This window comes from Rhinopithecus bieti, unplaced genomic scaffold (assembly GCF_001698545.2).
Source record: "Rhinopithecus bieti isolate Rb0 unplaced genomic scaffold, ASM169854v2 scaffold_44159, whole genome shotgun sequence".
Classification (NCBI taxonomy): Eukaryota; Metazoa; Chordata; class Mammalia; order Primates; family Cercopithecidae; genus Rhinopithecus; species Rhinopithecus bieti.
The window spans coordinates 1,158,987-1,174,149 of record NW_016818573.1 but is presented as its reverse complement, the minus strand read 5'-3'; the positions used below and the strand labels follow the sequence as shown (position 1 = coordinate 1,174,149).

The 15,163-nt window shown below is 43.2% G+C and overlaps 1 protein-coding gene across 20 annotated transcripts in view; it reads right to left on the bottom strand.

Annotated features, from left to right (window-relative positions):
* Positions 1-15,163, bottom strand: part of LOC108518691 (CAAX prenyl protease 2) — a 106,967-nt gene that overhangs the window by 26,723 nt on the left and 65,081 nt on the right. For 14 of the 20 annotated variants that reach the window (XM_017857278.1, XM_017857289.1, XM_017857285.1 and 11 more), the window contains 5 exons: positions 13,673-13,868; positions 12,756-12,906; positions 10,431-10,577; positions 4,292-4,413; positions 3,387-3,497 (listed from right to left, as the gene is read on the bottom strand). In XM_017857278.1, coding sequence (XP_017712767.1) covers positions 3,387-3,497; positions 4,292-4,413; positions 10,431-10,577; positions 12,756-12,906; positions 13,673-13,868 — 727 coding nt within the window. Of the gene's footprint in view, positions 1-3,386; positions 3,498-4,291; positions 4,414-10,430; positions 10,578-11,270; positions 12,137-12,755; positions 12,907-13,672; positions 13,869-15,163 lie in introns of those variants that run through there. The other 6 variants (XM_017857273.1, XM_017857279.1, XM_017857271.1 and 3 more) reach the window with 3 other exon arrangements.

Below are 15,163 nucleotides of genomic sequence, written 5' to 3'. Positions count from 1 at the left end.
AAAAAAAAAAAAAAAAAAAAAAAGAAGTGACCCACCCAAGATCTCACAGCTAGTTAGCACAAAAGTTAGGGCTTTAATGGATACCTTAGAATTCCCAATATAATGTTCTTCTCACTACCTTGTGCTATTCACATGACCTAGAAAGTTGAAGTTATGATAAAATACACTAGCTTATAAATGTGTTATACACTTTGACTCATAACTCCATTTACAGAAATTTGTTCTAGAAAATAATTCAAAAGGAGGAAGATATTACATAAAAGTATTAACTGAAACACTATATAATCAAGAATGTAAACAAATGTCTAACAGAGGAATCGTTTATTAAATTAGATTTAAACAATACGGTGGGATATTAACTAAAAATTCTAAGACTGTTGAAATGGGGAAAATGTCAAATTATATATGAAAATAGAATGCTTTGATTACAACTATATATGAGATAATGAGTAAAAATTATAGTGATAAATTTTACTAATTATTTAAAAATATTTTTTGTATTATACTAGCTTTTCAAGAAAACTGTACCAAAAAAATGAAGCAACAAATATGGAATGATATATTGCGCATTGATAATAGCAGTTGGTCAGCACACATTCCTAAAGGAAGGGAAACACTAACATTTATTGAGAATCTACCATATGCTATGCACTTTGACACTGTCTTAGTCCATTAGGGCTGCTATACCAAATTCCTGTAGACTGGGTGGCTTGTAAACAATAGAAACTGATTTCTCACAGTGCTGGAGGCAGGGAATCTGAAATTAAAGTGCCAGCATGGTCAGGTTCTGGTGAGGGCCCTCTTCTGGGCTGTAGGGTGCCCACTTCCTCCCTGTGTCCTCACACGGCAGAAGGGGTAAGGGTCTCTCTGGGGCCTTTTTTTTTTCGGTGGGGGTGTGGGGGGACAGAGTTTCGCCCTTGTCACCCAAGCTAGAGTGTAATGGTGCGATCTTGGCTCACTACAACCTCCACCTCCTAGGTTCAAGCGATTCTCCTGCCTCAGCCTCCCAAGTAGCTGGGATTACAGGTGCCCACCACCACGCCAGGCTAATTTTTTTGTATTTTTTTTTTTTTTAGTAGAGACAGAGTTTCACCACGTTGGTCAGGTTGATCTGGAACTCCTGACCTCAGGTGATCCACCCACCTCGGCCTCCCAAAGTGCTGGGATTACTTACAGGCATGAACCACCACGCCCGGCCTGGGGCCCCTTTTATAAAGGCACTAATCCGGCTGGGCGCGGTGGCTCATGCCTGTAATCTCAGCACTTTGGGAGGCCAAGGCAGGTGGATCACCTGAGGTTGGGAGTTTGAGACCAGCCTGACCAATATGGAGAAACTCTGTCTCTACTGAAAATACAAAATTAGCCGGGCGCGGTGGCGCATGCCTGTAATCCCAGCTACTCAGGAGGCTGAGGCAGGAGGTTTGCTTGAACCCTGGAGGTGGAGGTTGCGGTGAACCGAGATTGTGCCATTGCACTCCAGCCTGGGCAACAAGAGCGAAACTCCGACTCAAAAAATAAAATAAAAATAAAGGCACTAATCCCATTCATGAGGGCCTAATGACCTAAATCACTTCTCAAAGGCCTCATACCTCCTAATGTTATCAGTTCAGGGGTTAGGATTTCAACATATGAATTTTGGGGATATATAAACATTCAGACCATAGCACACATTTAGCTCCCACTTTCATAACTCTGTGAGGTACTATTATTTTTTCCAATTTGTAGACAAGTCTCCGAACTACAGGCCTAAACATAACTAATAAGTAAATGAGTCAGAATTTGAACGTGAGCCTGATTCCGTATTGCCACATACATGTAATAGTTAAGGTTGCTCAGTTATTTCCAGTGTATTCTGTCGCCATGAGATAGCATTCTTCAACAAGGAATTAGATTAGGAATCACTGATCTAGTCCTAGCTCTGTTCCTTTTCTTTTTTTTTTTTCCTCTTTTGAGACGGAATCTCACTTTGTCACCCAGGATAGAGTTCAGTGGGGTGATCTTGGCTCACTGCAACCTCCACCTCCTGGGTTTCAGCAATTCTGCCTCAGTCTCCTGAGCAGCTGGAACTACAGGTGTGCACCACCACGCCTGGCTGATTTTTGTATTTTTAGTAGAGACAGGGGTTCACCACATTGGTCAGGCTGGTTGTGGGCTCCTGACCTCAAGCAGTCTACCCGCCTCAGCCTCCAAAAGTGCTGGCGTGAGCCACCACACCCAACCCTAGCTCTGTTCTTAACTAGCTGTGTGACCTAAAGCAGAAATCTTAAATAACTTGTTTTCTTATTTGTAAAATAGTATACATACTACTGTTCAACAAATATTTCTTTTTTTTTTTTTGAGACGGAGTCTTGCTCTGTCGCCCAGGCTGGAGTGCAGTGGCCGGATCTCAGCTCACTGCAAGCTCTGCCTCCTGGGTTTATGCCATTCTCCTGCCTCAGCCTCCCGAGTAGCTGGGACTACAGGCACCCGCCACCTCGCCCGGCTAGTTTTTTGTATTTTTTTAGTAGAGACAGGGTTTCACTGTGTTAGCTAGGATGGTCTCGATCTCCTGACCTCGTGATCCGCCCGTCTCGGCCTCCCAAAGTGCTGGGATTACAGGCTTGAGCCACCGCGCCCGGCCACAAATATTTCTTAAAACTTAAGCCTGGTACTATGTAGCATCACAGTGACGCAAATAAAATAATGTTTCTAAAAATACTGTACATTTTACAAAGATAAGCAGTAGAATGTCATTAAAATCATGGTTTTTTTTTTTTTTTTTTGATGGAGTGTTGCTGTTGTCACCTGGGCTGGGGTACAATGGGGCGATCTTGGCTCACTGCAATCTCCCCCACCCAGGTTCCAGCAATTATCCTGCCTCAGCCTTCCGAGTAGCTGAGATTACATGCAACTGCCACCACGCCTGGCTAATTTTTGCATTTTTAGTAGAGACATGGTTTCACCATGTTGGTCAGGCTAGTCTCAAACTCCTGACATCAGGTTATCCACCCGCCTCAGCCTCCCAAAGTGCTGGGATTACAGGCATGAGCCACCACCCCAGACATTTTTTTTTTTTTTTTTTTTAAGACAGGTCTCACTCTGTTGCCCAGGCTGGAGTGCAGTGGCATGATCATGGATCAGCCTCAACATCCCAGTCTCAGTTGATCCTCCTACCTCAGCCTCCTGAGAAGCTGGAACCACAGGTATACACCACCCCACCTGGATGATTTTTTAGTTACTTGTAGAGACAAGGTCTCTCTATGTTGCCCAGGCTGGTGTCAAACTCCTGTGCTCAAGCAATCCTCCCACCTTGGCCTCCCAAAGTGCTGCGAGTATAGGCATGAGCCACCATACCCAGCCCAAACCCTGGCACTTTTAAGCATCCCCAAACCCAATCTCCTACTAACTTGAAGGGTCTGGAGACACATCTTTCGGAAGCTGCTCCTAGTGCTTCCAGTCAGAATACTCATGATGGAGTTCACAGCCACTGAGAGTGAGGCCTGTAGTTTCTGCTGAGCCTGGGAAACATAACAAGTAAGGGGAAGACTGCGTGAATCCCAAGATGTGGTTTAGAGAATCCCAGAGGGCCCACACATTTCCATCAGAGCAGGATTTCAACAATTCTTCCTATCCATCAACAAAAGTTACTGAGATCCTCACATATTTTTACACCATAACATTTAGGGAATTAATATAAAATTTTAAAATGTTCTCGCATTTCACAGAGGTGACTTACTGACACAGACACATTTAGAGAAGACAAGCAATAGGACACTGGTCAAGAAAACAGACACACTATTTGAAAAAAAAAAAGCTTTTAGTTCTGCTTAGTGTGGTTGTTTTTTCCCTGAAAAGTGGGCCATATGAGGTAAGAAATGTGTTACCAAAAGTACACAGGATGGATGGATTTAGAAAATCAGGTAAGAAGAGAAGGTGATAGTGTAAAGAATTAGGAAAATAGGGGAGGAATATAAGACACAGCGAAGCAGCAGCTCCAGAAGTCTGTGTGGGAAGGGGAATTATATGGATAAGGAAGAGATGTGTTATCAGCCATTTTTCCCTATTAACTATTATTTCCTTATTTACCCAAACACACCTACTAGGAGGTAAGACTAACCAAGCTGGTTACAGTGATCCATCTAAGCTAAAGTTTGAGTTGTAGGCTAGATGCAGCGTTACAAGATCACCCAGGTGACAGAAGAGAGGAAGGGGCATTAAGGGAAGAAGGGCTCCTGGGCCCTGTGCCTGCTATATATGCTTGCTATCTTTTTCTTAGAGAATAGGAGAAAAGAGGCTGTGAATTCCTTATTACCTTGGCAGCCTGGTGATGTTGCTCCAAGACCTGGTCCACGGTGAATTGGATGGAACCTTGCACTACACTGTGGCTCTCCACAAGGATGGCATTGAGATGAGTTGTGAGCAAAGTATAGACTCCTAAGGGGAGGGAGAAGGTAAAATTATCACTATATCTACCTCCCCTCACTGTGCATCTTCAAAGGCTAGTCTTAAATTACCAGATGTGTAAGATTTAAGACACTTTACTAGTACATTGATGAATTTCTTTTAAATCTAATATAACATCTGAGATGTTGTATTGAGATCAGTACAACAACTGAGAAACTGCAGGCCCTCAGAGTCAAGCTAAACAGAGGTGTACAAATTATCACAGTAGTTCAAGAATGATAACACTGGTTTCTGAGGAATCGAGTTCTTAAGGAATGTTCAGTAGGGCTCAGAACATGGTATCAGGCTTGCATTATCCAAGAATTAACCATAAGTGAGGATAGCTACTTCAAGATTGCTGTTCATGTGCTCTGAGTCAGGACTGGGAGTGGAAAAGATGCCTCTTGGAAGAAGAGATCCCTACATATCCACAGATAATTACCTTTTTTAAGACAAAATCTCCCAGCAACTTACAAACCTACCCAATTCCCACTTATAAATCTAAGAAAGCTCAGGAAAATTAAGGTGAAGAATGACATTATTTTTTAAAGAAATAAATAAGGGATCCTGTTTAATTCATATATGTACCATGTACTGTAAACAACAATCCCAGTGACCCCAAAGGAGAGGAGAAAGGGAGAAGCAAACGTCCTATAGAGTGTGCCTAACCCTACTCTACGTCTATGTGAACATCACTGCTGTGGCAGTGCTTTCAGACATACTGTGGTAAAGAAAAGGTTAAAATTCACAAAGATGACACAGAACTGTTGGTATGAGGTCCTTTTAAATGGGGGATTATCTCTGTTAAAGTAACCACGGGCACCACTGCTCAGCCTCATTCAGAAAAGCTAACGTGAGAGCAACAGGCAAAAAAATTATGCCATCAAACAATAGGCCGCCATGTAATGATCCTGATGCAGCAGGCACAGGAAGCCAAATTTACAGGTCACCTGGAGAAAATCCTTCTTGATTATTCTTTGTTTACAGTGTTCAGAATTATATGATGAATCAGCCTAAAACTGGCTGGCTTTTTCCAGGACTGTATTAAAAATGCAAGCCAGAAAAACATTTCCTACCATAAGGCACCATGAGGCTTTCCTGTTAGGGAAGGTAATATATGGTAAGCTCAAAAGGATTCTGGAGCTGGAGTCAGGGAGAACATAGATTCTAGGGCCAATTCTGCCATCAACTAGTGGTGATGAAATCTTTTCTTCAATATAGAAAATGACTTTATACCACGTGCTCTCACAGGTATGTTGTGTAGATAAACTGCAATAATGTACATGAAGTGTTTTGCGGGCTTTTTTGTTGCCCAGCCTGGAGCACAGTGACACGATCTCGGCTCACTGCAGCCTCGACCACCAGGGCTCAAGTGATCCTCCCACTTCAGCCTCCCGAATAGCTGGGACCACAGGTGTGCACCACCACCATGCCTGGCTTTTTTTTTTTTTTTAAAGACAGAGTTTTGCTCTTGTTGTCTGAGCTGGAGTGCAATGGTATGATCTCGGCTCACTGCAACCTCCGTCTCCTGGATTCAAGTGATTATCTTGCCTCAGCCTCCTGAGTAGCTCGGATTACAGGCACCTGCCTGCCACCACGCCCAGCTAATTTTTGTATTTTCAGTAGAGACGGGGTTTAGCCATGTTGGCTGGACTTGTCTGAAACTCCTGACCTCAGGGTGATCCACCCACCTTGGCCTCCCAAAGTGTGGGGATTACAGGTGTGAGCCACCATGCCTGGCACATTTTTATATGTAGAGACGAGGTCTCGCTATGTTGCCCAAGCTAGTCTTAAACTCCAGGGCTCAAGCAATCCTCCTGCCTTGGCCCCTCAAAGTACTGGGATTACAGATGCCAAGCCACGGTGCCTGGCCCATGAAGTGTTTTGAAATGTACACTGTACAATTTCAAAATATTGCTATTGCTATGTTAATATATCATCTAGATTGGTATTTTCCATAGTTTGGTTTTAAGAATAGCTTCAAGAAATCAGATCCCTTTTGAAAGCAGACATTTTTTTATATTTTTTTATACTTTAAGTTCTAGGGTACATGTGCACAACATGCAGGTTTGTTACATATGTATACTTGTGTCATGTTGGTGTGCTGCACCCATCAGTCATTTAATTTAAAAGTCAAAGTTCATTCCTAAAATTTTGACCATCAAAAAATGCTTTTGACATTGTGGAAAATAATGAGTTAGTCACAAGAAAAAAAAATGAATTAATCACAGAAGTTATCATGACAAGGCAGGTGGGCATAAGGCCAATTAAGTAATTTTCTTAAAGACACATGGGAACAGACTAATTTTGAACAATCTGTTTCCTAAAAGAAGAGGTTCTAGAGAAAGCTTTTAAGGATATGAGAAAGAAAAGGGGGAAGGTAAGGTAAAATTATCACTATGTCTATATCTACCTCCCTCCCCTCACTGTGCATCTTCTTCAGAGGCTAGTCTTAAATTACCAGATGTGTAAGATGTGAGAGACTTACTGTATTTACTAATACATTGATGAATTTCTTTTAAATCCAATACTGAGTACAACAACTGAGATACTGCAGGCCTTCAGAGTCAAGCTAAACAGAAGTGTACAGATTATCACAGTAGTACAAGAATGATAATACTGTGTTTCTGAGGAATCTGAGTTCTTAAGGAATGTTCACTAGGGCTCAGAACATGTTATCAGGCTTACATTATCTGAGGATTACCTTCTGGCAGACCTTAAAAAAAACCTGCCAGAAGGTAGCAGATCTTAAGTCTTAAGAGGGTTTTAGACCTGGAAAGGCCTTTGATGGGGCCTAGCCTAACAATCTCATGTTAAAGATATGAAAAGGGAGGCTCATATTTATGTGACGTGCTTCCCAAAAATCACTGAGGAAGTTGGTATCAGTGCTAAAATTAAACCCAGGTCTCTTGATTCCACCCTGATGTCTTTTCCACAATAATAAGTTGCTGCTCTTACCAGCCTCTGTCTGTGTGAGCACAGGCCACAGGGAACAGCCCTAGGAATCCTCACATTAGTTTAGATATCTTCTATTTTCTATTCCCCTGGCATTAATCATCAGAACGGCTGCGCACCAAAGACCACTAGCTCCTCAAATAAACAGCTACAAGCCAGAGTTCCAGGAAACAGTGCTTCTCTCCTACAGTGTGTATAGCACGTTTTGGGAAAAGTTTGCCTTATCTTACTGCTGAGAGGCTCAGAAGGAAGGCAGCAGGAAGAATACCACAGCCAACAATGGTTTGTTCAATAAATAATGGACACCAGTCAATATGAGCTCTTTTGGTCTGGTGTTGTAAGCAGTCTTTTTTCTTATGACTCAGTGGGAGCAGGGCCACACCAAATAGCACTGGAGTGCCTGAAGAATAGAGTCCCACGAAAACACACTGGCCCATAGAGAAAGGAGAACACAGAAACATATCAGAAGCACCAAAAGGGAGGCTTACAAACCTTTCCCCAAATTTGTATAAAGCTCCACTTCTCCCTGTAACTTTCCTCAAAGATTAGGAGGGCATTGAGAAACACTTAAATTTACATCTCAGGGTTTACTGGATTAAAATGAAGAAGCCAACTCCTGCTAATGCTCAGTGGTTTTCACATTTTACTATATTTAAGAATCACTTGAGGCAAGTGCGTTGCTCATGCCTGTAATCCCAGCACTTTGGGAGGCCGAGGTGGGAGGATCACTTGAGCCCAGGAGTTCAGACCTTGTCTCTACAAAAATAATAATAATGGCCAGGGGCGGTGGCTCACACCTGTAATCCCAGTACTTTGGGGCGCCGAGGAGGGGGGGGGGGGGGATCATGAGGTCAGGAGTTCGAGACCAGCCTGACCAACATGGTGAAACCCCGTCTCTACTAAAATACAAAATTAGCCAGGTGTGGTGGCATGTGCCTGTAATTCCAGCTACTCAGCAGGCTGAGGCAGGAAAATCGCTAGAACCCGGGAGGTGGAGGTTGCAGTGAGTCAAGATCGCGTCATTGCACTTCAGCCTGGGCGACAGAGGAAGACTCTGTCTCAAAAATAATAATAATAGGCCGGGCGCGGTGGCTCATGCCTGTAATCCCAGCTCTTTGGGTGGCCGAGGCGGGCAGATCACAACGTCAGGAGATCGAGACCATCCTGGCTAATACGGTGAAACCCCGTCTCTACTGAAAATACCAAAATTAGCCAGNGGATCATGAGGTCAGGAGTTCGAGACCAGCCTGACCAACATGGTGAAACCCCCGTCTCTACTAAAAATACAAAAATTAGCCAGGTGTGGTGGCATGTGCCTGTAATTCCAGCTACTCAGCAGGCTGAGGCAGGAAAATCGCTAGAACCCGGGAGGTGGAGGTTGCAGTGAGTCAAGATCGCGTCATTGCACTTCAGCCTGGGCGACAGAGGAAGACTCTGTCTCAAAATAATAATAATAGGCCGGGCGCGGTGGCTCATGCCTGTAATCCCAGCTCTTTGGGTGGCCGAGGCGGGCAGATCACAACGTCAGGAGATCGAGACCATCCTGGCTAATACGGTGAAACCCCGTCTCTACTGAAAATACCAAAAATTAGCCAGGCGAGGTGGCTGGCGCCTGTGGTCCCAGCTACTCGGGAGGCTGAGGCAGGAGAATGGTGTGAACCCGGGAGACGGAGCTTGCAGTGAGCCGAGATCGTGCCACTGCAGTCCAGCCTGGACGACAGAGTGAGACTCCATCTCAAAAAAAAAAAAAAAAGAACCCTGGTCAATAAAATTAGAACCTTTAAAAAATCATCATCATCACCATCATCATCATCATCATCATCATCCAGTGATTCTGATGCATATGTTTCACGGACCAGAAAATGAAACCACTGTTTTATCTCTATCATAGATAATCTTTCTGATTGATAACAAATTATCACCCATCTAACAGATAAACACCAAAGGTTCCTTGTTGCATACCTGAATAAGAACAGGTGTGCATTTTTTTAAAATCCACTTGGAAAGGCAGCATGATGATGAAAAGTTCCCAAGCCTTGCTGTACATCACAATCACCTGAGAAGTCATTTTATTTTATTTTATTTTATTTTGTTTTTTGAGACACAGTCTCAATCTCTTGCCCGGGCTAAAGTGCAGTGGCACAATTTTGGCTCACTGCAACCTCTGCCTCCTGGGTTCAAGAGATTCTCCTGCCTCAGCCTCCCAAATAGCTGGGATTACAAGAAGCCGCCACCATGCCAGCTAATTTTTGTATTTTTAGTAGAGATGGGGTTTCGCCGTGTTAGCCAGGCTGGCCTTTAACTCCTGGCTGCAAGTGATCCACCCACTTTGGCCTCCAAAAGTGCTGAGATTACAGGTGTGAGCCACCGCACCCGGCCTGAGAAACTTTAAAAACATACCAAGAAGCATTTGGGGATGCCAAGGAAGGAAGATTACTTGAAGCCAGGAGTTTGAGACCAGCCTGGGCAACAAAGCAAGACCTCCATACAAAAAACAATAATATAAAAAATAATTGAAAAAGTTATCCAGGTGCAGTCGCATGCATCTATAGGCCCAGCTACTTGGGAGGCTGAAGTGGGAGGATCACTTGAGCCTAGGAGTTTGATGTTGTAGTGAGCTATGCTCGCGCAACTGCACTCTAGCCTGGACGACAAAGGGTCTCTAAAAATAAAAAAAATTTCTTAAACATACTGAGCCCTGAGCCCCACCTCAGTCCATCTGGAAATCAGAATCTCTGGAGAGTGAGCATTTTAGATGCTCTTCAGGTAATATTGTGCAGCTAACATTGAGAACTGCTGATCCCTAGGGAGCAATATATACGAAGTGTCTGCTGATTTCTGGCCAACCAGATCTAGAAATGTCATCATTTAAGCAATGCATCAATATATGAATCTTTTCTATAGGATATATTTATTTTATTAAGCAGGGTTTTTCACTGAACTTCTTTATTCTACAGAAATATATCTAATTTACATGTGTGCATTACACAAAGTTTCCCTCTCTCTTAGCATTTGGCACACCCAAGCTGGCAACCCCATTCTCTTATACTTACCCCAGATTTCCATTTGCTGGACTGGAAATGCACTGTGGAAATCCACAAAGAGAAAAAGCAGCAGAGTTTGTCCTTGAGGGTCCATATTCTGAGACTGATCCCCCTCACTGGATTCCGCCCGATAACTCACATCTGGAAGTACCAAATCTAGAGGACAAGATATTACATGAATTTCTAAGATAAGTAAAGCCCTCGAAATACAAAATGACTACAGAACCTGTATTCTGAACAAAGAAGGATCTGAGAATAGGAGATCTAAATTCAAACACTCATTTACCCTCCTGAACCTGTTTCTCTATCCACATGATGGAAGCAAATCATAATGACTCACAGGAAGAACATTAAAATAGTAACTACGTATGTACAATGCAAACCAAACAACACTCCTTTACATTACTGAAAAGCACTACACAATAAATTAATTGATTCCTTGTACAACTTTCTAAGGCAGGTATGGCTGGTAAGAGGTTAGATTCACCTGAGTGTAATGACAACAGCTAACTTGTGTTACGTGCCAGGTACTGCATCAAATGCTTATGTACTATTTCAACATTTAGACTTCACAACAACACTATTGGATAGGACCTATTCTTATGGCCTTTTACAGATAAGAAAAGAGGCACAGATAGGTTAAATACCTCATTCAGCGTGAGCTTGAGGTAAATGGTGGAACTGAGTTCTAGATTTTGCTAGACTGACTAAAGAATCTGCTTTTAGCCCCAGTACTATATATTTGTATCCCCAATTGTAATCCATTGCCCAGTGGTCACTTTCTAGCACCTTGATCCTTTAGAATACAATCAGGATAGTCCTATATTTCAAATCCATGTAGAGAAGTACCTTCATGTGGATCCTTGTTCTGTCCTTTAGAGTAATAAGGGAGGGAGATGAGGGGACATTTTCTACGTTATTCATTTCCGAAGTTAACTGAGAAAGTTCAGGACCATGAATTGGTAAAAAACTAAACCAGCAAAGCCCAAAAACAAAAATGAAAGAGAAAAGGAGATATGGAGATCCCTAGAAATTCACCAGTCATATCTCTATTTGAAATCGGTGGAGTCTATCATTCCCTCTAAGATACTGCCCCATCCCAGTAGGCTTCAATCTTCTCATACCAGTCATAGCCACAGAATACCTCTTCCCTATTGGTCATCTTCCTCAGGAGCCAGAAGACCAGACTACCTTCCAAATTTCAAAGGATTCTAGTTAGGACAGTCAATCTCAAAACTGCAACCCCTCCTAGATATCAGCCCATGGTCACATACTCCAATTTCACAGTTTTATTAGCTCAGTTATTAACCTCCAACTTTTAGCATGATTCACCCAAAGCTGGTGTGGTTAGAGCTTATGTGAATATTACAGTCCGCTTCCTAGGCCTAATACTATTACATCTTGCACTAGTATGTGTTTTAATTGTTTCTAAGGAATTTTATGTGATTTTCTCAGTTCATTATGAGGCATTTCTCTTCCACAGTAGTTCAGAAGTATCACTGCTCCCTTACCTTTGTAAAGGCCCAGAGTTGACAGATTAGGTACATTAGAACTCTTCTGAACAAGTATCTTAACAGAAGGACCAGGAATAGAGGAGGCAGCAGAGGAAGTAAGAGGAGAACCAGTATCAACATGCAATGCCAGGCCGGGTGCGGTGGCTCACACCTATAATACCAGCACTTTGGGAGGCTGAGGCAGGTGGGCCACTTCAGGTCAGGAGTTCAAGACCAGCCTGGCCAATAGGGGGAAACACTGTCTCTACCAAAAATACAAAAAACAATTAGCCGGCTGGGCGCGGTGGCTCAAGCCTGTAATCCCAGCACTTTGGGAGGCCGAGACGGGCGGATCACGAGGTCAGGAGATCGAGACCATCCTGGCTAACACGGTGAAACCCCGTCTCTACTAAAATACAAAAAAATAGCCGGGCGAGGTGGTGGGCGCCTGTAGTCCCAGCGACTTGGGAAGCTGAGGCAGGAGAATGGCGTGAACCCAGGAGGCAGAGCTTGCAGTGAGCTGAGATCCAGCCACTGCACTCCAGCCTGGGCGACAGAGCGAGACTCCGTCTCAAAAAACAAAACAAAACAAAACAAACAAAAACAAACAACAAAAAAACATGCAATGCCAAAACAAGCTCTGAAAGAGCTTTGCCTGTTTGACACCAGTTTGCCTCACTTCAGGTGATCTCTCACATTTGGCCAGACCCTGACCCTCAAACCCCAACCTGGGCCATATCTCTGGTCATATTTTTATATACACTTTCTATTCATATTTCCTTTCATTTCTCTAATATTCTTCAAGTTTCTTCATTCCTGTGCAGAGAGAGGGAGGATATACCTCTATCCAATTTGAGATCCAAATTGGGTACTATACACAAATGGTATTTTTTCCAATCAATTAAAGAAGAGGTATCTTTGAAGAAAGTAGTCACTGGCTGCTCCCAAGTTGACAATATCAGAGGCAGACCCAAAGGTCCATATAGAAATATGTGTAGTTGCTAAAGAAAACTGCTAAGTTTTAGTATCTTATGACTATGTATTCACTTGTATAAAAAACACATATAACCCTGACCTGGTTTACACTCCCATAAATTACTTTTTTTTTTTTTTTGAGATAGAGTCTTGCTCTGTCGCCCAGGCTGGAGTGCAATGGCGCCATCTCCGCTCACTGCACCTCCACCTCCCGGGTTCAAGCGATTATCCTGCCTCAGCCTCCCAAGTAGCTGGGTAGCTGGGATTACAGGTGCATGCCACCATGACTGGCTAATTTTTGTATTTTTAGTAGAGACGGGGTTTCACCATGTTGGCCAGGATGATCTTGATCTCCTGACCTCATGATCCACCCGCCTTGGCCTCCCAAAGTGCTGGGATTATAGGCGTGAGCCACTGCACCCAGCCACATTCAATGGTTTCTTACTGTACAGAGAATAAAGTTCACAATCCTTAGTATGGCACTCAAGATCAACCATATTCAACTCCAGACTACTTTTCTAGCCCCATCTCTTCCTCGTGCACCATTCATTTCAGGCTTCAGTCATATTGGATTGTATGAAAAATGCATGGCATGTGTCACATTTGACAGTTTTCAGTTCCCTGGCAAAATTTTCAAGCTTGGCTTTCACATTAGATTATATGTTTTTACACAAATCATACATATTTGTAGTTGCAGAATTCACATACCAAAGGCTTTCCTAAACTGGGATATAAAAACCCATTTTAAAGATAATTGGATGGAACTTTTCATCAAAAGGATATGGAAACTGAAGAAATCCTGTTAAGCTGGTTGGAAGAAACCTTTGGGCTGGGGCACAGTGCAGCTGCTGGAGTCAGTATCAGTTCTCCCAACAAGTCCATGCCAGCCACGTCTTCAGGGATGAAAAGTATTACTGGATGTCCTAGCACAGGGTGAATTCTGCTGCAGTGTGATTCAATTGTACCAAAATTTGGTCTACTGTCAGAAAACAGACAAGTCAAATTTAACGTTTTTTCCTCTTAATTATTTAAAAGAGCGTTCAGAATTATTTTTATAACCTCTAGCATATGTACAACCATATAACGTGCCATATCAGTTTTGTTGGAATAAATAACTTATGTCTCACTCAGGGAATCACAGCAATGGAAACAGTAGAAATATTGGCATTTCAGAGATGGTATCATGGCTCCTGCTTTTGCTGCCACTAATGGATGCTTCTTAGTTTCTCTTTTAAAAAGCATTTTAGATCCGGTATGGTGGCTCACGCCTGTAATCCTAGCACTTTGGGAAGCTGAGGCGGATGGATCACTTGAGGTCAGGAGTTCAAGACCAACCTGGCCAACATAGTGAAACTCCATCTCTACTAAAGATACAACAGCTGGGCGTGATGGTGCATGCCTGTAATCCCAGGTACTCAGGAGGCTGAGGCAAGAGAATCATTTGAACTTGGGAAGCGGAGGTTGCAGTGAGCTGATAATGCGCCACTGTACTCCAGCCTAAGCGACACAGCAAGACTTTGTCTCGAAAAATAAATATTATTATTTTATTTTATTAGAGATGGGGTCTCACTATGTTTACTAGGCTGGTCTCAAACTCCTGGCCTCAAGCAATCTTTCTGCCTTGGCCTCCCATAGTGCTGGGACTACAGGTGTGAGACATCATGACCAGCCTGTTACTTATTCTCAAGTATATTTCCTCCACTAAAATTAATCTTTGGTTCTGAGCAAATTTTCAAATTCATTCAAATGTCAGCATTGTGTGAGGGGGCCCATGAATCACAAATGGCCTAAAACTGGCCCCATGATACTTAGAAGTCTGCTCTCATACATGCTACACCTTCCGCTGAAGAGGTCTGAGGTTGCTGTTTGATAGTAACAATGAGAAAAAAATCAGGCCATCTTTCTCTCCTAGAAAGAATCTAGTAAAATTTTGTTACTTTCCAATACCTCTTTTCTAAACAGAGAGAAAATAGTCAACCTGAGAGAGCTGATTAAGAATGAATGAATTGGCCAGGCGCGGTGGTTCAAGCCTGTAATCCCAGCACTTTGGGAGGCCAAGACGGGTGGATCACGAGGTCAGGAGATTGAGACCATCCTGGCTAACACGGTGAAACGCCGTCTCTACTAAAAAAAAAATACAAAAAAATAGCCGGGCGAGGTGGCGGGCGCCTACAGTCCCAGCTACTCAGGAGGCTGAGGCAGGAGAATGGCGTGAACCCGGGAGGCGGAGCTTGCAGTGAGCTGAGATCCGGCCAGGGCACTCCAGCCTGGGCG